The sequence below is a fragment of the Panthera uncia genome, assembly GCF_023721935.1.
Source record: "Panthera uncia isolate 11264 chromosome B3 unlocalized genomic scaffold, Puncia_PCG_1.0 HiC_scaffold_1, whole genome shotgun sequence".
In the NCBI taxonomy this organism is placed as follows: Eukaryota; Metazoa; Chordata; class Mammalia; order Carnivora; family Felidae; genus Panthera; species Panthera uncia.
This window is the reverse complement of record NW_026057582.1, coordinates 13,508,496-13,528,993: the sequence shown is the minus strand read 5'-3', so window position 1 is coordinate 13,528,993 and position 20,498 is coordinate 13,508,496. Positions and strand designations below refer to the sequence as shown.

The window sequence follows — 20,498 nt, the reverse complement described above, 5'->3', positions numbered from 1 at the left end:
TTTTCTGCCACGTTCATCCGTAACAGCCCAGGAGATTTAGTCCCTTGTGCCCAGCATGGACTCTGGACATCCACTGAACTGAACTTCACTGATAACTAGAAACTAATGTGGGAAGATGGTGGGGATACGAAAAAGGATACTACGGCCCACTGCTGTGACTTTGTATACTGGAAATGCTCAGAAAACCTACACTTCCTGAGGACCCTTAATGTCCTTCTTTAACCTTTCATCTCTCTCTTTACAAGGTTTATAACCTTAGAGAAGGTTACAAAAATAAGTAATAGTAATACCATATACACAATACGATAGGATATATAATAAAACACAGAACGTGATATGATATAGTAAAATATAGTAACTGCATGATATAACATCCTGTGGAGGGGCATCCATGTGTCATTGTGTGTCATTGTGCCCCCATCTACTTTTCGAGTCTCACCCCCAATCCTGCTCTTACTCACTGCAATCCAGCCACTCTGGTTGTCTTTTACTTTCCCTATCCTGCCAAGTTTACACCCGCTTCAGAGCCTTTTCAATTTTTTTTTTTTTTTTAACTTTTATTTTTGAGAGACAGAGACAGACAGAGAGTGAGCGGGATGGGGCAGAGAGAGAGGGAGACACAGAATCCGAAGCAGGCTCCAGGCTCTGAGCTGTCAGCGCAGAGCCCGACGCGGGGCTCGAACCCACGAACTACGAGATCATGACCCTAGCAGAAGTCAGACGCTTAATTAACTGACTGAGCCCCCCAGGCGTCCCTGGAGCCTTTTCAAATGCTCTTCCGGTTTCTGGGTGGCTCTCCTCCCAGTCAGCTTTTCATCACTTCCGTCTTATTCAAAGGTTACCCTTCAAAAAGGCCTTCCCTAGCCTCCCCGTCTAAAACTACCCACCTCCCCCTCAGTCATCCTCTCAAGTATTATTTTACCTTCCTCATAGCATGTTATCCGTATCTGAGGTTAACTCGTTTACTCAGTTACTGCCTGTCGTCTTACAACTAAACTCAATGCCTTGAGAGCAGGGACCTTGTTTGCTTTGCTCACAGCTCTCCCCGCAAGCACCCTGAAAGGGACTAGGTGCACAGTAGGTACTAAAAAACTGTTTCCTAAATGGATGAATGAATCCCTCCATTTTAAGGCTTTGAAGCATGTAACAAATGCATTCCCTATTTTACCAAATTCACGGTCTTGAATACTGGGTTTACTGGAAAATGGGGGAGGGGAGAAGAAAATGGACTCCTCATGATACAGACTAGCGAGAGCCGATGCCACAGAGAACAGCACGGAAATGAATGCTGTTATTTAATTTACATATTTTAATCACATTCATCTGATCCATTAAAAACTAAAAATAAATCCTTTCACTATTTTTACACTAGGCACTAATTTAATTATATTCTGTGACTACAGCTATTACATTACGTATTTTCTATCCAAATTACCTTGTACTTTGCTAGCGATGATAGGAGCTATCTCCGTATGTCGCAGGTATTCTTGTAGTCTGAGAAATCGTATGAGGCAAAACGCAATATGAACATATTACTGAATAAAATGCTTATAAATGAGATCCCTTCTCTCAGCCAGAAAAAGGAGACACAACACATTAGGTCAGTCATTAGGAGTCAAAGCCCCGCAAACAGTGCTGTCTGCGTTATGCATGAATCTGGAAGTCCTACACATCTACCAGAATTTGAATTACTGTGCTTTACCAAATACACATTTAAAGGAGAAAACTATCCCTTAAGAAACAAATTCAAGAATCATTTAAACACAGTTTTACTGGCGCAGTTTCAGAATCTATCGTGAGGTATTTTGTCTAAGTTAAATTTAAAACTCCTCATTTTTCAAGCTGACCTGTTACAACTAATAGGTTTTAAAATGATGAACAGCCACAGAACCGTAAAAAATATTCCACTTTCATAAAACCAGAGATCATTCTGTCTGAAATGAAGTTTCATTTTTAAAACTTCATGCATTTGAAAAAAAAAATCACATACTCTTGGAAGAAATGGTCATTTTCCGTGAAAGAAAATGTTAGTGGGATTCAACGGCGGCACAAAAGTAAAACGTACATTGTCAAATAAAGGCTGTTTTGCTATTTGGCAAATACAGGCCTTGTTTCCACAGAATGGGCAGGAGAGAAGGGAGGGGAAATTCCAGGTGTTTGCAAACCAAGAACACAAGCGCTTTTTTTTTTAACTGAGCCTTGTGAAAATATTAGCATTTTTAAAATCAATGTTAGCTTTGGATTACATTTAGGAAATTATAGAGACAACACAGAATTGTAGTATTAGAGTGTGTAAACAATCATAATTTATTACCTACTTTTAAGACCCTTTCTATAGAGATGCAGAACTTTATTTTTTTTTTAATTTTTTTTAACGTTTATTTATTTTTGAGACAGAGAGAGACAGAGCATGAACGGGGGAGGGGCAGAGAGAGAGGGAGACACAGGATCGGAAGCTGGCGCCAGGCTCCGAGCCATCAGCCCAGACAGAGCCTGACGCGGGGCTCGAACTCACGGACTGTGAGATCGTGACCTGAGCTGAAGTCGGACGCTTAACCGACTGAGCCACCCAGGCACCCCGAGGTACAGAACTTTAAAACGCACTGCCATTAAAGAAGCCTCTCAAACCACCTCTGTGTGCACACAGTGGGACGAAACCTCAGTGGCTGATGGAGCTAAAGGCATGGCTTCCGAAGGGATCCTTGGAGACGGGGATTCCCAATGTGACCCTCAGGTTTTGGTGGTTTGCTACTTTTTGCCACAACCTTTGGTCAAATTAAGTCACAAAGTCAGCTCAGACTCAGACAGTGGAGGAAAACTCCACCTCTTGATGGGAGGAGCCATGGTACTCTGCAAAGGAGGGTGCCCACAGGGAAGGGGTGGAGGGAATTGTTACCGCCATCTTTGCAAACAACCGACCGCCTCATGAATGCTTGTGCTCCTTTTCCAGTGAACTGGGTCTGTGAATAATAAGGTTTGGGGCATTAATGGGAGAGTTCGTGACTCAATGAATTACCATACAGTTACCATAAAAGCTGCTGTCCTCATACATGCACGTGGGGCCTGGAAACGTGCACTTCCGGGCACACAGCAATGTTCCAGATGTTCATGAGGGGTCCTAAGCACCACTGGGAGAGAGAGGCAGATCACAGGCAGGAGGAGCCGTATGGCATGCAAGGCAGGTGGCACGTGCTCAGTGCACAATGAGATAAAGAAGTACCATCACGAACACTGAGAAGAGGGGACAGTCACTGAGGAACGGACGCATCGGGTCACGCAACAGAGGAGGGAACCCAACCTCGCCGGAAGGGCTCACAGAGAAGGATGCAGAGGAAGGGACATCCCAGAAAGGAGTCATGCACATGATGAGTGAAGGTCATAGCTCATCAGGAGAGAAGTTAGAAGAACCTGAGGAGAGGGGGCAGAGGGTGCCTTTAGCACGCACCCTTATAAGCGGGGCCCAGACACTTACTACACCAACGTCATGGGAAGAGGGGTTGACAGCAGAAAGACACTGCACGAGCAAAGGGACCAGTGGCTGAACAAATGAAGAGCCAGGGCAGAAAAGGAAAGATCAATGCTGACTGCACAAGTGAAGCTGGGAAAATCATGGTATCACTGACAGAAATAGAAAGAAAGAGCTGACTTGAGGATAAGGATAATGGCTCTCACTTTAAATATGATGAACAGAAGGTGACAACAAGCAACTTAGAGCATTGCCAGCTATTCATTAACCGTGTGGCTTTGGGAACATTATTTAACTTCTCTAAGCTCAGTTTTCTTATCTGTGAAATAGGAATCATAACAATGGTGTACAACTCATTAGCTTATTGTGAGGAGTGAATGGAATAGTGGCAATGCCTGGCAATCAAAAAATGACAGGTGCTTTTGCCATCATCATTATCCAGTTTATTATTTGACAAGCAGCCCAGTAGCTGTTTTTTTGCCACGTGAACTTATGGTTATCTGATACACCCCTTACCAGGATCCCTGCCCCCCCCCCTGCCAAGTACAACTGAGGTAACTTAAAACATTCTATTCTAACGGCAGTCCTTGTAAATTTTCCATAGCATTTGAGTCTGAGCAATTTACAACCCAGAGAAAGGCTCCAATCCGATGACAAATTTATCACTGCAAACCATTAAAACTAGTATGTCAGTTGACCCATCTGGATTAGATGCGAACATCTGATGGCTATGGTTTTTCCGCTAGGTTGAAATGGGGCTGCTTAACACCGAAAAAAAATGGAAAGAATACGATTTAATCATAATTTGCAACATGCTAAGGATCCCTTTGAGATTAGAGTTTTCTGTTTGGCTCTGTTTGCTTGGGATATAAGAAAATAAGATTAAATAAAGAGTATAAGATTCTATAGTATATAATGCAGACATGAGAATGGGGAAACAGAGAAGGTAAATTCCAAGTAAATCTGAGGATTTAACATTGTCATGACTGGTAATGCTGGGCAGCGAAACACATAATTTATCATGCACATAGTAAGTGCTTAATAAACATTTGTTAAATAATGCTGAAATTGACGATGTTTGATGACACTGATGAGCAAATTATTTGCATTTTTTTCATTTCTTGCCAAAGACATTAGAATCACTGTTTTCTTTAAAGAGCAAGCCAACAAGGGGGCCTGGGTGGCTCAGTCAGTTAAACGTCCGACTTCGGCTCAGGTCATGATCTCACAGTTTGTGAGTTCAAGCCTCGCATCGGGCTCTGTGCTGATGGCTCAGAGCCTGGAGCCTGTTTCGGATTCTGTGTCTCATTCCCTCCCTGCCTCTCGCCCACTTGTGCTCTGTCTCCCTCTGTCTCCCAAAAATAAATAAATGTAAACAAGAATCTTTTTTAAAGAGTAATCCAACAAAAGGTATGAAAACAGAGAATCAAGGTATTTAAAGCTAGAAGGAGAGGCAACCGAAGTATAGGGAAGTTAACAGACATGCCCGAGTCAGTTCCCCACAATATGGGCTCCAAGCCTGAACAGCTGAATGACAGCCCAGGGCACATCCCACTCCCCCACCATGGAGAAGACAGAGGAATGGAGAAACTCAAGCCAGTCACTTTGGTGATTTGTCTGAAGGTCTAACAAAAGGTTGAGAAGAGTAGATGGATTCTGAGAAACGTGGACTTCAATTATTTAAGCCATAAATGTTTCCCATTATGATGTTTAAACAGTTCATGACAGTCTAAAAATACAGAATTTTTTTTGGCCCTTAACACAGTCACATTTTACAGTTTTGCAGTATGAGGTTTTTGAGATTTTTATCAAAAGGTTTTATGACCAAATTGTCAGAAATCAGGGAATTTTATAAAAAGGGTGTACAATTCAGCTAAAGTGTTTTCATATATCCACAGCCTTAGGTCTCTGAAAAGGGTTATAGCCATAGATTATACAGCTCTATTTTTTACTGTGAAAATTTATATGCTGTCCAGATCTTTATTCCATTGAAAGTGAACTGGAAAGAGCCCTTAAATAAAATGATTCCTTCAAAAATCTGTAAACTGTAGTAGACCTGATTGATAAAGAGATTGAAAAATCCCTTTCAAGGGTGCACATGGGGCGAGATATAAAAGGGAAAGACAAAAAGGTTCTCCCCTGCAAGATGGATGTGCTTATTTGCGCTTCCAATCTGGGGTCAGACTGTCTGGGTCACAGCCAATTTCTGTCCGTTCACGTGACCTTTGCCAAGTCACCCAGCCGCTCTGCCCCCCTTGGTCTCCTCATCTGTAAAATGGGAGGAATAACAGTCGCCACCTCCCAGGGCTGCTGTGAGGATCAAAGGAGTTACCGACAAGCAAAGGGTTGGGGACAGGGCTTGGCACCCGCGTCGTGTTCACTATTTTATCACATCCTCGAGACCACTGCCTCCCACTCCCCTCCATCCGCTCACCGTCTGTGCTGTTCTCTCTCTCTCCCTGGGTGCCTTTCCTCCCAGGGTTTTTCAAATCCGGACTCCGTTGCTAAATTCTGGGACTGCCCTGGCTGGAATTAAATCCTCTCAGCTTTCTGTGCTTCTGCAGTAGGTACTGTTTTCTACCTAATCTTACAGTCACTCCCTGAAAGACTGTCCTGTCTGATTTGCTCTTATAGACCGGAAGGGACCCTCTTTAGTGCCTTACATATGGAACTCATTTGTGGAATGAATCGAGAGAGAGAGAGAGAGAGAGAGAGAGTTGTCATCTACTCTCTGATCAACTAGTGGCTGTTATTATCACTATTAAGTAGCAAGAAAGGCTGGTCCTGGGAGGCTCAAACTATAAAGTTGAGACAAATACCGTGACTGTCTTTTGGAAGAAAGCACAATTGATGAAATGCAAAGGGGATTTCATTTCACGAAAATGCAGCCGATCTCTGGAACAAAATCAACAGAATAACATCTCAGATCTGAAATGAAGCCAACTTGGTCAGGACCCCTGACTGGGCAGGGGGTGTAGTATTACTGTCATCTCTCCATTATCCGCAGTGGAGAGGCAGAGAAGACCTTTCAAGATGAATATCCATTCGGTGGTGGCAAATTATTCCTGAACTCAAAAGCCTTTTATGTTCTCCTGTTTCTTGCTCTATGATGGGCCGGACACCTTCACTAAAACATTAATGAACGGTGGGTGCTTATTAGGGGCCGCGCACGGTGTCCTCCCATGTGGTCCCTCGTACGACCCCCAAACAGCTCCGTGACGTACGTTCTCTCATAATTACATCTTACACATGAGGTGACTGACACACACAGAGGTCAAGTAACTTCCCCAAAGTCTGTTGGCTAGTTCAATTCGTCTCACTTCAATCCCTCTTCTCATTTTTATTGTTCTACATGGGAGTGTAATGGAAACCAGTGTGGAATAGCTAGTGAAATAAGAGGCTACAGGAATTCTCCCAGGTCAAGTCTGACCTGGTCTGGTTGGGCAGGAAAGGCCAAGTGTGTGAACTGCAATGAATTTCAGGAGTCAAAGCTCAGGTTACATCCAAGTTGGCCTCCACGTCCCCGGGGATCCAAGCTAGTCAGCAAAGTAATGGACTCTCCGGGCCACACGATGATAATCTAGTGGATGTCCCAGATGACTCATTTATTTTAGCACAAGTGCAGCTAGAAGCTTGGGAGAAGGCAGAGTTCTGGGTTTGAGGGCAGGAAGCTAGAAAAGAGGTTAGAGTTTAGGGCAAGTCTTTGTGCTAATCAGGAAACTGCAAGAAGCTGGACTGCTGATCAGGACACACAGTGGGGTTAAGGAGAAGAGGAGTATGGGAAGGTGGTCCCTGGGATCAACCCTGATAGAAGCTATGCTTGCCACATTTGAATCCACTCTCCACACTGCAAACCACAAATCTGATCACGTCACTTCCCTACTTTGTCACTGATTTTCCATTGCCCTCAGGACAAAGTTCAAACTTCCTGAAATGTACAAACCCTCCATGATTTGTCCTGTGGCTACCTTTCCAGCCCCATCACTCTGTGTTTAGCCTTCTGGCCCTAGCCACCCACCCGCACAAACGAGAGCGAGTGGATTCAGTAACAGACCAGCTGTATGGAGGAACTCTCAGCTGGTAGAATCGCCAGGCTCTGCTGCTGACCTCTGCAGATGGATTCTGTGTAGGACGCTCTCTCCCTCCCTGCCTATTTCCATCCTTCATTCTCACACTGGCGATCGCTTTCTCTGAAGTCAGCCCCATGTCCATCCTCAGCCCCCATTAGGCATCCTTTCCATACATTCCCATAATGCTTTGCAGTCACCTTTCAGGATTAACCATCTTGGATACTAACTACCTATTTCGCCAACTGGACTATAAGCTCTTCGAGGGCAGGGCAGTGCTTGGCTTGTTTCCTTTCATATACTCCCAGTGTCTGCAATGCAGTAGATGATAACACATATTTATTTCTAAGACAGAAAAAGACATAAGCCTGAGGACAGAAGTGCACAGGGCAGAGACCCCTCCTAACGTGACTGGGGGCAAGAAGACAGGAGTCATGTTGCACGTTAAGTATACGGTGAGGACCACACATACGATCAGGCATCCAGGGAGGATCTGGAAACATTACCAAGCATCCACAGAGGGTCTAAATTTTAGTCGCTGATTTGAAAGCTGTATACGCTGTGTCCAACGCAGTCATCCCAACCAGCAATGTGTAAGTGTTCTGGGATATCGTCAGACTTTTACATTTTTGCTTATGTGGTAGGTGTGAAATTGTATTTCCTTGTGTTTGTGCATCTCTTCTGGTTTCTTCTTCTATGAATTGCCTGTTTGGGGTGGTGGGGTGTGGTGTACAGCTTTCTTTCTTTCTTTTTTTTTTTTAATTAAATTGTAGTAGTTCTTTACAAAAAATGTATTAGGTGTATTCTGAGTATCCATGTCACTTTGAGTGTTGAGAGCTTCCCACGGAAGATATGAGAGTCTGACTTTTAGCGTCTTTCACCTGTGGGAAGAAGCAGGAAGGACACCCGGGAAGGGAGAAAACAGGATTCAGAAGAGTTCAACTACTGTCTCTTTTTCAAAACTGACATGAGCCTACTGGCTAGGGGAGAGGAAACGACAAAGAAAGAGAACTGGGGACACTGTGGTATAGTATTAGGATGTGACAAAGGGGAAAACATAAAGGCCATTTTGTTCTTATCATTAACAAAAGTGAGCTACTTCCCATGCTATGGATCAGGCTGGTGAGAGAAAAGACCAATGAATCTAAGGCTACTCATTTTGTGATCGCTTAAAGCAAACAACTTTTAGCAATACTACGAAGCCAGCCAGCAAAATAAATAGAAATGAGGTCCAAGGAATCGAAACATGAAAATTTGGAGAGAAAAAGATCTGCACAAAGCAAAACAGACCAAATACAAGGCGAACCAAACAAAAGCTAAATCAAATAAATAGGCATTGCCGTGTGCCCTGGAGGACTGCCAAGGAGAGTGAATTTCAACAAAGAAAGCGTCTGCCACCCGTTCGGAAAACTTCAATTCTAGAAGGGCTGAAGGAGGGCTGCAGCCACTGCAAAGCAACACGGGAGCTTTAGGGTGGAGAGACGGCAGATCAGAGGCTATTTCAGGCTCTGTAGACAAACACTAGAACCTTCCCCTAGCAAGACAGGAGCAGGTAGCCCACTCCCCCCACCTCCACTCCAACACAGCCCTTTGTAAGAAACAGGTCCAGTCACAGAAACTTGCAACATTGACATTGATGGCCAATTTGCAGATAAAAGGCCCACTGTCCATACCCTTGTCAATACCAAAATCCTAGGAGACAAAGTGTTGAGATAAAAGGAGTCTATACAGCCCAAGTAACAGCACTGGCAATCACCTGTGAACTCGACCCTAAAGACAGAGTCCTGGGCTTTGGGGATGAAATCAAGGCAGTCTCACTCCACATGTTAGCACTCAGCCCTGGCCTGGCATAGTTATAGCAGTGAGAGCAGTAATCTTACCAGTAATAACCATCACCACCACCACCACCACTATGCCCCACCGGAGCATTCATATTGTGCCAGGCAAGGAGCTAGGTGCTTTGCAAGAATTGTTATCAACAACCCATTATTATCCTAATTTATAGCTGCACACTCTACAGTTAAGGGAACCAAGGTAAATTGAGATATTTCTCAAAGGTCTCCCAGCCAACAAGCAAAGGAACACTTACTCCAAACATGCTTTCTTAACCAAGAGACTTGGCCAGAAGCTCCATGAAATAAGGCAGATAATTGGCAAATATTTACTAATTGTTGGCATGGTAGGTACTATCAACTACGTTAAGTTAAACTGGGGCAAAAAAAAAAAAAAAAGAAAAAGAAAAGGAAGAATAACCAGAATTCCTTTTACTTACTCTGTAAAAAAATCTTGAACTTTATTAACCTTTAAAGAAAAAAGCCTCCCTACTCTTTAAAAAATCTACCATCATCTATCCAGCAAATATTCAGGTTGTTCAAACTCATAAGGAGGCTAACTAAACAAAACAAAAGGAGAGGTGATAATATATAGCTCAAGGGCTGTTTTTGGTTGGCATTACCCAAAATGCAGACTAATTTAGTTCCAAGCACCGGGAGGCCCGAGAGTCTGAAGCTCCTGAAGATTTCCTGAGCGTAGCATTGCTTTTTGCTCAGATTTCTCTATTGCTCTCTTGATTGAAATTTCTGTACATTAATATGTGCTCTTTTTTTTTTTTTCTACATGACCTATTTTCCAATGGGACTGAGGGGGAAAATCACAAATGCATATTTAAAGCCACAAGGGTATTTAAATTCTCCCTATTTTTGTCAGACATTTTTAGTACTTTCTATTTGAGATGAAAGATAAAAACTTGCGTGCATGATTAATTGTAACGATGAAAGAATGCGAGGCTGTTGCTTAAGAAACGAGAACAACAAAGGAATAAACTACTGCGGGCATCACCAGGACTGGAATGACACTGCTCTGTGTACTTGATTTCCATGGCAACTAGCAGTGGGAAGATGAATGTTTCATAGTCACTCTGCTCTGCAGTACACGTCTATAAATCAAACTTGCATAAAGAGCACAAGATTTCTGCTGTGGGCTGTACTCAGAGCTGGTTTATTTTCCTGTTACTGTATAAGTATGGAAAAGAAGCACAAAACAATGAGGTCATTTTTAGTGGGGAACAAACTCAGAAATTACTAATACACCTGCAAGCAGGGGATGTCATTCATCTAGCCAGAGATGAGGAGCAGAGCAGGTAAGGCGTAAGGCAGGCGGGGAATGAAAACCCTGCCTGCTTCTGTATAAGGGTAACAGACACAGGCACTTGTTTGCTCTGAGAACTGTGTGTTATGGTGTGCCTCCCCACCCTCCCCTAACTCTGCTCCAAAATGTACATAGGAGCATCTTAATTAGCTGTCTTGGATACAAAGTTTCCACTGTGATAACCGGGCAGAAACAATGCTGTGTGTTTAGTATGAAAGTTTATGAAGGCTGAACATACACACACTTGTTTTTATTTACACTGAAAATAACTCCTTGTGTAGAAGTTAGGACAGAAAAAGAACACGCTGGCATTGAATTGGGAGTCAGGAGACCCGAGTTTTGATCCAGGTCTCTGTAACCTTGGGTAAGCCATTAAGTTCGTTGACCTCCATCTTCTTAGCTATGAGAGAGATGGTGTACATGACGTCTCAAGACTCTGCCACCATTCGATGCCACAATTCTGTGATCTTTAAATCGCAAAGATCCGAATCAATGAGCTCTAACCAAAGATATCAGCTGTGCCCTTTCTAAAAACTACATACCTTACACAGCCATACTATTAATTAATAGTGTTTAATGATTCTACCATCACAATGAAACCTCTGCCAACTTGTTTCAAACTTCTAAACGCAGAATATGCTGCGGAAAATTAAATAAATTTTATTCTCAGAGTTTTTAAAAGTTTTAAAAAATTTGTAATCTTATAACTGATTTTTATAACATTATAAAGAAGGTTTTTTAAGTTTATTTATTTATTTTGAGAGAGTGTGTGTGAGCAGGGGAGGGGCAGACAGAGAGGGAGAGAGAGAATCCCACGCAGGCTCTGCACCACCAGCACTGAGCCCAATGTGGGGCTCGTTCTCACAAACCCGTAAGATCATGACCTGAGCTGAAATCAAGAGTTGGACGCTTGACCACCTGAGCCACCCAGGTGCCCCTAACATTGTAAAGAATGTTTAAATAATCTTCCTGTTACACAGATAAGGGCTGCCTATCAGTTCCTGCCAAGCAGGAAGCATCCTGCTTCTTGAAATCTGCAGCTCTTAGAGATATTTTGAAGCTTTTCTGGAGTTCATCTTTGGAACAGTAAGTCTCAAAAAGAGTGAAACAAACAAATGAATGGATAAACCAACTCTGAGGAACCACCTTTTGCTACAGCTTTCAGCAATCTTGTATTCCCTTCCCCAGTCTTCAATGTTTAGGCAGATTTTGACCTACAGGTAAGTATCACCAGGATAGAGAGGGACATATCCGAAAACCAGATCAACTATCTCTTCTGTGAGTCAGTGAGTCTACAAAATCCCTGTAGAACTTCACAACCTAGAAATATCTTTTCATTAGTGCGGCACGAGGCATTATCAGACCCAAAGAGGACCTGCTGTCCTAAGGCTAAGGACAGCCTAAGACAGGCTAAGTCCAGGGGAGAGCAGAGGCTCAGATGACTGAGTCCCAGCCTGCGCCTCGAATGAGGGCAGCGCAGGGAAACAACACCCAAGGAGCACTCATTGTCTCATTTAATGCTTATGCCAACTCTGGGGAAAAAGATGTTTACACCTGAGCTGTAAAGAATGTATATAAGTGACTACAGGAAGACGGTTATGAAATGCGTGGGGAAATTCAAAACCTGCTCTCCCTGACTCTAAGGCCTCTCTGATCTGCTACCTGCATCTCAGGACACATTCAAGGAACAGACTATTGCTCTACTGGACTTCTTTGGCATTAAAAAACAAGGGGTTAAAAAGAGCTAAGCAAAAAACCTAGCCCTAAGAAGCATGTTAAGAGTAAAAAGTAGTAATCAATATTTCTCAAGTCTAAATTTGGATCGTAAGTAGAACCAGGTATGCTTCTCGGGCATGCATTATTGTCCATACTTCAATTCCCTAGACAACAGGCTAAAGGCTATTTCCAGGATGAAGCCAGATGTTACACAACCACGTAATTTCCAATATGTGAATACTGCGGGAGCCAATGACATTTTTACAAGAGTTTACTAGAAATGTATCCTGCTGTCTATCCAAGAGATTTGGGTTGCTTCCTAAGCTTAGAAGACGTAATACTTTGGTACTAATACATAGACTTGTGGTACTAATTTTTCAAAAACTAATAAAATAACATTTATTAAGGAAGGCTCCAGATTAACCTCCTCCCTTTCCAATTAGTTTCTTATCAGAGTTTTTAGCACCACCAGCTGGCTAAAGAGATCTACTACAAACTTGTTTGGTTCTCAACCTGCTTTGTTCATTAAGAGAGGATCGTATGTTTATTTCACATTGAATTTGTGGTAAAGTAATTTACTTCAGCTTCTAAATAAAATTAGAAATGCCTTTCCTTGTCAGTCAAATAAGTAGTAATCCGCTTTGGCTTTTTTACATAAGAAGGAGATATATTGTGGTTAGTAAGTCATTAGGGAAAACTGAATCTACCCACTAACACTAATTTGATTTCTTACACCATAATCGCACCCTCAAAACACAAAGACTAAGAACTACAATGAAAATCTGAAACTAAAAGAGAGAGGAAACTAAATGGTCCTGAATACTACACTAGCCTATAGTGTTTATATCAAACACTAATTTAATTGGGAATAAAAATGATTGAGGAGGTAATTTCACTTTTAAAAATTTTGAGTTTAGGGGAACCTGGGTGGTCAGTCAGTTAAGCATCCAACTTCGGCTCAGGTCATGTTCTTACGGCTCATGGGTTAGAGCCCCGTGTTGGGCTTTCTGCTGACAGCTCAGAGCCCAGAGCCTGCTTCAGATTCTATGTTTCCCTTTCTCTCTGCCCCAATCCTGCTTGTGCTCTCTCTCAAAAACAAACATTTTTTAAAAATTATTAAAAAAATAAAATAAAAACTTTTGAGTTTTCCACCAAGATTCCTGATTTGCATCTGACATGCATATATATACACCACTATCTTTCCATTTATCTTTCCTTCTTGTTTAACTGAACCACATCTAGCAATGAATAACAGTACAAAGAGAGCACAACTAAGCCCTTAGGGTTCAAATCTGATCTCCATACAATGAAATCAGTCAGTGAAAATAAATATTCCTGAAGAACTAAGTCTGGTGATTTCCCCCAAACAACCAATTTGTCCATGAAAAGTACATCCAGCAACTTGCTGTCAGGACCAACTTCTAACCTGCAGAATGAATGGCACCAACATTGTAACAAATTTGCTCACTACAGAAACTTTTCTACTACTCTACAAGGCAATGCACAAGAGAGAAAGAAAAAGAAGGTTCCGTCCAATTAATCAAATCTCACTCCGATGGTAGAGTTCCACTAAAAGCTTTCTGATAGAGTCTGAAACTACTGTAATAATTTTATGATGATAGCAGTTTAAATATCCATACAAATGTGTGGTCAAGTTCATATTTTTTAAACTCTCTGAGTCTAAATCTGCAATTGAAAGCCCAGTAAAGAAGACAATGTGTAACAGTCTCAGATAAAACTAAGGACCAGCAGATGCTCTACCCAATTTTTTTAAGTCATCTCTACACCCAACATGGGGCTCAAACTCATGACCCTGAGATCAAGAGTCGCAGGTGCCACCGACTGAGCCAGCCAGGTGCCCCTGATGCTCTACCCAATTTAACACATAATTTGAAGATGCAAACTTTGATCAATTTCATTCTATTCCTTCACTCACTTGTTTACTCATTCATTCATTCGTTCATGTATTCATTGAATACTCCATCAAACACAGTTAAATTTCTGCAAAAAGGGAGTGAGAGTGTGACTTTTCTATGGCCCTCTCCTCTTCCTCTCCTTGGGTTACAGCCTTGCCATGTCGTCTCCAAGGCAGAGAAGATTTCTATTTGAAGTCATGAATGGGTTACAAGAAACCTCAAGAATAATATTGACTTGGGTTGAGAAATACATTTTGTAACTTCTATTTTTGTTCCTACATAGGTTCTTTGACATAATTCCTGAATGATACTGAAGGCTAAGTGTGTTCAGATATTTTATTTTAACTGAAAATTCAGCCTACTATACCATTATCAGGCAGTGGTATTCTTAAATCAAAAGATATAAATTTGAGGTATAAGAAAAACACATGACCATTAACAAGTACCAGCAACATGAGTGCCATCAAATAAAATGTTTTTATTATTTGTGAGTTTCCCATGTTAGTTTTCTTCTTTAAATTTTTTTTAATGTTTATTTTTGAGACACACACACACATACACACACACACACACACACACACACACAAAGAGCATGAGCAGGGGAGGGGCAGAGAGAGAGAGAGGGAGACACAGAATCTGAAGCAGGCACCAGGTTCCAAACTGTCAGCACAGAGCCTGATGCGGGGCTCGAACCCATGGGCCGTGAGATCATGACCTGAGCTGAAGTCGGACGCTTCACCGACTGAGCCACCCAGGCACCCCATCAGTTTTCTTCTTTAACCAAAAGATAAAATAATTGGGAATTAGGTCCAGTATGGCTTGAAATTAGCAATAAAGGGCCTCAGCTTTATCTGTAGAATGGGTATGAGTAAGAGGTGATGTGTGGGATCACTGCACGGATTCAGTAAGATGACTCTAGCAGGTGTTTAATGAACGGGAGAATGGACGGATGCAGGCCAAGAAAGCCGAGGGGGTCTGAGCATCCCTGGCAAGATGCTCAACACCCTGAGAAGCTGACAAGAATGAAACCTGAGAAAAAGAACAGGGGGAGCTACCTGGAGGGACTTAGGTGGTGGGGGCAGCTTTCTAGGCTGGGGGATGAGAGTATGTGTGCAGACAGCTATGGAAGTTATACACACAGGAGAGGGAATGGAGGATGGAGAAAGGTCTTAGATCAGAAAAAGGGGAGGGGTTGGGGCACCTGGGTGGCTCAGTCGATTGAGCGGCTGACTTCGGCTCAGGTCATGATCTCGCAGTCCGTGAGTTCGAGCCCCGCCTCGGGCTCTGTGCTGACAGCTCAGAGCCTGGAGCCTGTTTCAGATTCTGTGTCTCCCTCTCTCTCTGACCCTCCCTCGTTCATGCTCTGTCTCTCTCTGTCTCCAAAATAAATAAACATTAAAAAAAAAAAAAAATTTAAAAAAAAAAAAAAGAAAAAGGGGAGGGGTGAGATCAGAACAAAGGAGGGGAATTAGAAAAAGAGATCAGAAAAACAGAGAGATTAGAAAAACAGAAGAGATCCTCTTCCTTACAACTAGAATTGAAAGCAAATTGAGAGCTTTGGGGGCAAAGAGGAGGGAGGAGACATAACCCGGGCAGAGGCCATGGCCCTGTCCATGAAGTAGAAAGGCAAGCTCACCTGCAGAGCAGAAGGAAAGTTTTGGTACAACGATGACAGAGAGCAAGTTGATCTGATCGTATGTGACAATGCTAAGGAACTGGCTTAGGGTGTGATGCCAAAAGTTCTGAGGCCCCTCAGATGAGTACAGGCCGTGGGTCCAGGAGAAGATGCTGACTCTCCTGCCAACAATTTGCTATCCCTGAAACAGGAAATCAAAGACAGATGAGACCAAGTTCTCCTGGATGCTAATAAGGGCAGGATATGACTTCGAATGACAGCAACGCCAAACCTGAGCATGGAAAGGAAAGCATTCTGGAATTACACAGGACCAGGGCTGCGAAACTGTGTACAGAAGTGTGCCAAACACTGTGGTCAAGTAGGTACAGCAGTTTCTGCCTGAATGAGAATGTGGTCCCATTCTGGGATTGGCCATCAGAGGACCAAAGCAGGCAGCAGGGGATCTAAGAACCGGGATCCAGGAAGGTGGACATAGAGTTCACAGACATTACTCTGGATGGGAGAGGGAGAGGGAAACGTACCATGGCGTGTTTGGGGGAGGGGTGGAAGCATTGGACAAAGAAGACAAATGGTCAGCTCGCTCCAGGTCACAGACTGGCAAGGAGCAGGTCCAACTAACTACCTAAGGCCACTTGAGAGCATGGGTTCTGCAATACCGGGCTGTGGGCAGGTCAAAACCAAAGCCCCTTCCACAGAGGCTCAGCCTGAGGCTAGACTACAAGTGAAGATAAGGAGGGGAAAGTGGTGTTAAACATTCTGGGGGCTTAGTTGCAGCCAAAAACAACTGAGGCGGAAAATGCAGCTACACTGGGGGAGAAAGAATGATGGGGTCCAGCACAAGATTCCAACAGCCATGTTCAGCCACCAGTAACTAGTTCTGGGATCCTAAAATCCTAAGTTCCATAGACGAGGGTGGGGGTAGAGGTGAGTGAAAAGCAGGAGAGAGGACTGGGAAAAGTAAATGTCTGGAAGGACTGGAAAAAAAAAAATGTCTGAATAGACATTTTTCCAAAGAAGACATACAGATGGCCAACAGACACATAAAAGGATGCTCAACATGACTCATCAACAGGGAAATGCAAATCAAAACCACACCTGTCAGGATGGTAAAATCAAAAACACAAGAAATAACAAGTGTTGGCGAGGATGTGGAGAAAAAAGAACCTTGTACACTGTCAGTGGAAACACAAATTGGTGCAGCCACTGTAGAAAACAGTATGGAGGTTCCTTCAAAAGTTAAAAATAGAATTACCATATGACCCAGTAATTCCACCACTGGGTACTTTCCCCACGAAAACAAAAACACTAATTCCAGAAGATATATGCGCCCCTATTTTACTGAAGCACTATGTACAATAGCCAAGATATGGAAGCAACCCAACTTCATAGATGAAAGAAAATGGGGTGTAAAGCAGAAAAATACCTAGAAATAAACCTAACTAAAGAGGTAAATGATCTGTACTCTGAAAACTATCAAACTCTTATGGAAGAAACTGAGGACACAAAGAAATGGAAAAGCATTCCATGCTCATGGAAGAACACACGTTGTTAAAATGTCTGTACTACCCAGCGCAATCTACACGTTTAATGCAAATCCCCATCAAAATACCACCACCATTTTTCACAGGGCTAGAACAAACAATCCTAAAACTTGTGTGGACCCAGAGAAGGCGTCGAATAGCCAAAGCAATCCTGAAAAAGAAAAACAAAACCAGAGGCATCACAATTCTGGATTTCAAGCTACAAGAACAGACACATGAAAAGAGGCTCAACATCACTCAGCATCAGGGAAACACAAATCAAAACCATAGTGAGATACTTACCTCACACCTGTCAGAATTAACAACACAATAAACAACACGTGTTGGTGAGGATGCAGAGAAAGGGGAACCCTACTGCACTGTCGGCAGGAATGCAAACTGTGCAATTGTTCTGGAGAACAGTATGGAGTTTCCTCAAAAGACTAAAAATAGAACTACCCTCTGACCCAGCAATTGCACCGTTAGGTATTTATACAAAGGATACAATAATACAGATTCGAATACATGCACCCCAAATTTTATAGCATCATTATCTACAATAGCCAAAATATGGAGGGGGCCCACATGTCCATCGAATGATGAATGGATAAAGATGTGGTCGATATATTTGATGGAATATTACTCAGCCATCAAAAAGAATGAAATCTTGCCATTTGCAATGATGTGGATGGAGCTAGAGTGTATTATGCTAAGTAAGTCATTCAGAGAATGACAAATACCATATGATTTCACTCATATGTAGAATTTAAGAAACACAACAGATGAACCTATGGGAGGGGGACAAAAAAGGGGTGGGGGAACAAACCATAACACAGTCTTAGTGATAGAGAACAAAATGAGGGTTGATGGACAGAGGTAGGATGGGAAACGGGCTGGATGGGTGATGGGTACTAAGGAGGGCACTTATTATGATGAGCACTGGGTGTTGTATGTAAGTGATGAACCACAGAATTCTACTCCTGAAACCAATACTGCACTGTATGTTAACTAAAATTTAAATTAAAAAAAAAAAAGATGCGGTATACACATACAATGGAACATTACTCAGCCATAAAAAAAAGAATGAGATCTTGCCATTGCAACAACATGGATGGATCTAGACAGTATAATGCTAAGTCAGTCAGAGAAAGACAAATACCATATGATTTCACTCAACATGCGACTTCAGAAACAAAGAAAAAAAGAGACAAATAGACTCTCTCTCTCTCTCTTTTTTTTTTTTTTTTAAGATAGAGTGTGATCGGGGTAGAGGGACAGAGGGACAGACAGAATCTCAAGCGGGCTCCACGCTCAGTGCAGAGCCTGACGTGGGGCTGTATCTCTCCATCCTAGTATCGTGACCTGAGCCAAAATCAAGAGTTAGATACTCAAACACAAAGAACAAACTAGTGGCTACCACAGGGGAGGCGAGTGGGGAGATGGGTGAAATAGACAAAGGGGATTAAGAGTATGTTTTCATGATGAGCACCTAGTAATGTATAGAATTGCTGAATCAGATTGTATACCTGAAACTAATCTAACACTGTATGTTAATTACACTTCAATTTTTTAAAAAGGTAAAGTTTTATCCGTATTAGGGCCTACCCTGCCTCTCCCGGGGTCAACTTAGGCACTGGGACAGGCAGAGGCGAGGGAAAGAACAGGAACTAAGAGGCGCCACGCGAAGTCCATGGTGCATTTAATTACTACTTCACCCTGATTGTCTCTAGCAGCAGATTGCAGCCAAGCAGATAATGTGGTCAAGCTGAACTCACAGCTACTGATGAGAAAGGTCTTCCGAGTGAACCAAAGCAGAATCCTACCTTACCAAGAGACAATCATGGATTTAGATTAGCACCCCCACCCCAGTTAAAATGATAAAAACCCATATGTCATTAAAAAAAATTTTTTTTTTTGCTTTCATAGCTTATTTGGCAAAACACTATTATGATGTAATTCCAAAGGCAAAATGCGTAACACATGGGTTCCTATCAAAGCAACCTGAACTGGGATGAATGCTCCGGTTTCATGTGATAAAACACTACATCAGCTTCCTTTTGTATATTTTGTCAAGGATTCCTTTTGTTTATAGTGCAGATAACCAAATGAAGTCTCAAGTATAACAATCCAAACCAAAGCAATTCATATGAACAGAGAAAAGCTATTTCATCATGCAACTGATTTAACAGGAGCATTTCTGGGCAGAGCAGGTGTGCCTTGCTTCCTCATGTTTATGCTCAGTATTGTGGGGATAAAAGGCATGGTTCCTGTCCTCAGGGCGATTATACCATTAAAAGAAGAGAGAAGGGAATATAACAGTGAGTAACAGCACAAGCTTGGTAGTTAAGCTGCCTGAGTTTGACTCTCGGATCCATTACTCACCAGCCGGTGACTTTGAGCAAGTCTGTGACCTCTCCAAACTTTTCCCTCCGTAAAATGAGGACAGATAGGGCCTAACCCATGAGGATCCTGCAGGGATTCATTCAACACAGTGCCTGGTACACAGTAAACACTCAGTAAGTGTTAGTGGCTAGTATTATCGTGCTTACTATTATTAGATACCTTAATGCTACAGGAGTTCTAAGGAAGGTAAAGAAACTTTCTGGGCTGGAGTGATCAGGGAAGGCTACATAGAAGACAGAGTTCAGCTAAGCTCTAAGGAATGGATGCCATTCAGGCATGTGGATGAGGGAGTCAGAGCAGAGAGGGCAGTGAACCTGGCAACAGCAAAAATGCCAGAAGAGAAATGATAAAATCAGTACATGGCAGGCAGATCGGAATGGTGGAGAATTTCTGATTTGAGAAAACGATAGGAGACATGCTAAGAAGGCACACAAGGCCTCTGTGTGTGTGTGCGTGTAGGGGCTTTGCATGACGGGCCAAGGACTCTAGGGTTTAGCTGGCAGGCAATGAAAAACTACTGAATTCAAAAAGTAAAATTAAAAAATAATGCTAAAAAAAAAAAAAGTAACGCTAATCTTCCTCATGCAAAATGTAACTGGAAGGGTAAACCAGTGATTTTCCAACTTG

At 42.5% G+C, this 20,498-nt stretch overlaps 1 protein-coding gene across 9 annotated transcripts in view; it reads right to left on the bottom strand.

Annotated features, from left to right (window-relative positions):
- EFCAB11 (EF-hand calcium binding domain 11) overlaps nucleotides 1–20,498 on the bottom strand; it is a 159,200-nt gene that overhangs the window by 102,679 nt on the left and 36,023 nt on the right. For 2 of the 9 annotated variants that reach the window (XM_049612343.1, XM_049612344.1), the window contains one exon: nucleotides 17,441–17,640. The exons of 5 other annotated variants lie outside the window; for them this stretch is intronic. In XM_049612343.1, coding sequence (XP_049468300.1) covers nucleotides 17,511–17,640 — 130 coding nt within the window. In that variant the 3' untranslated portion in view covers nucleotides 17,441–17,510. Of the gene's footprint in view, nucleotides 1–2,896; nucleotides 2,961–17,440; nucleotides 17,641–20,498 lie in introns of those variants that run through there. 2 more of the 9 variants (XM_049612341.1, XM_049612336.1) reach the window with 2 other exon arrangements.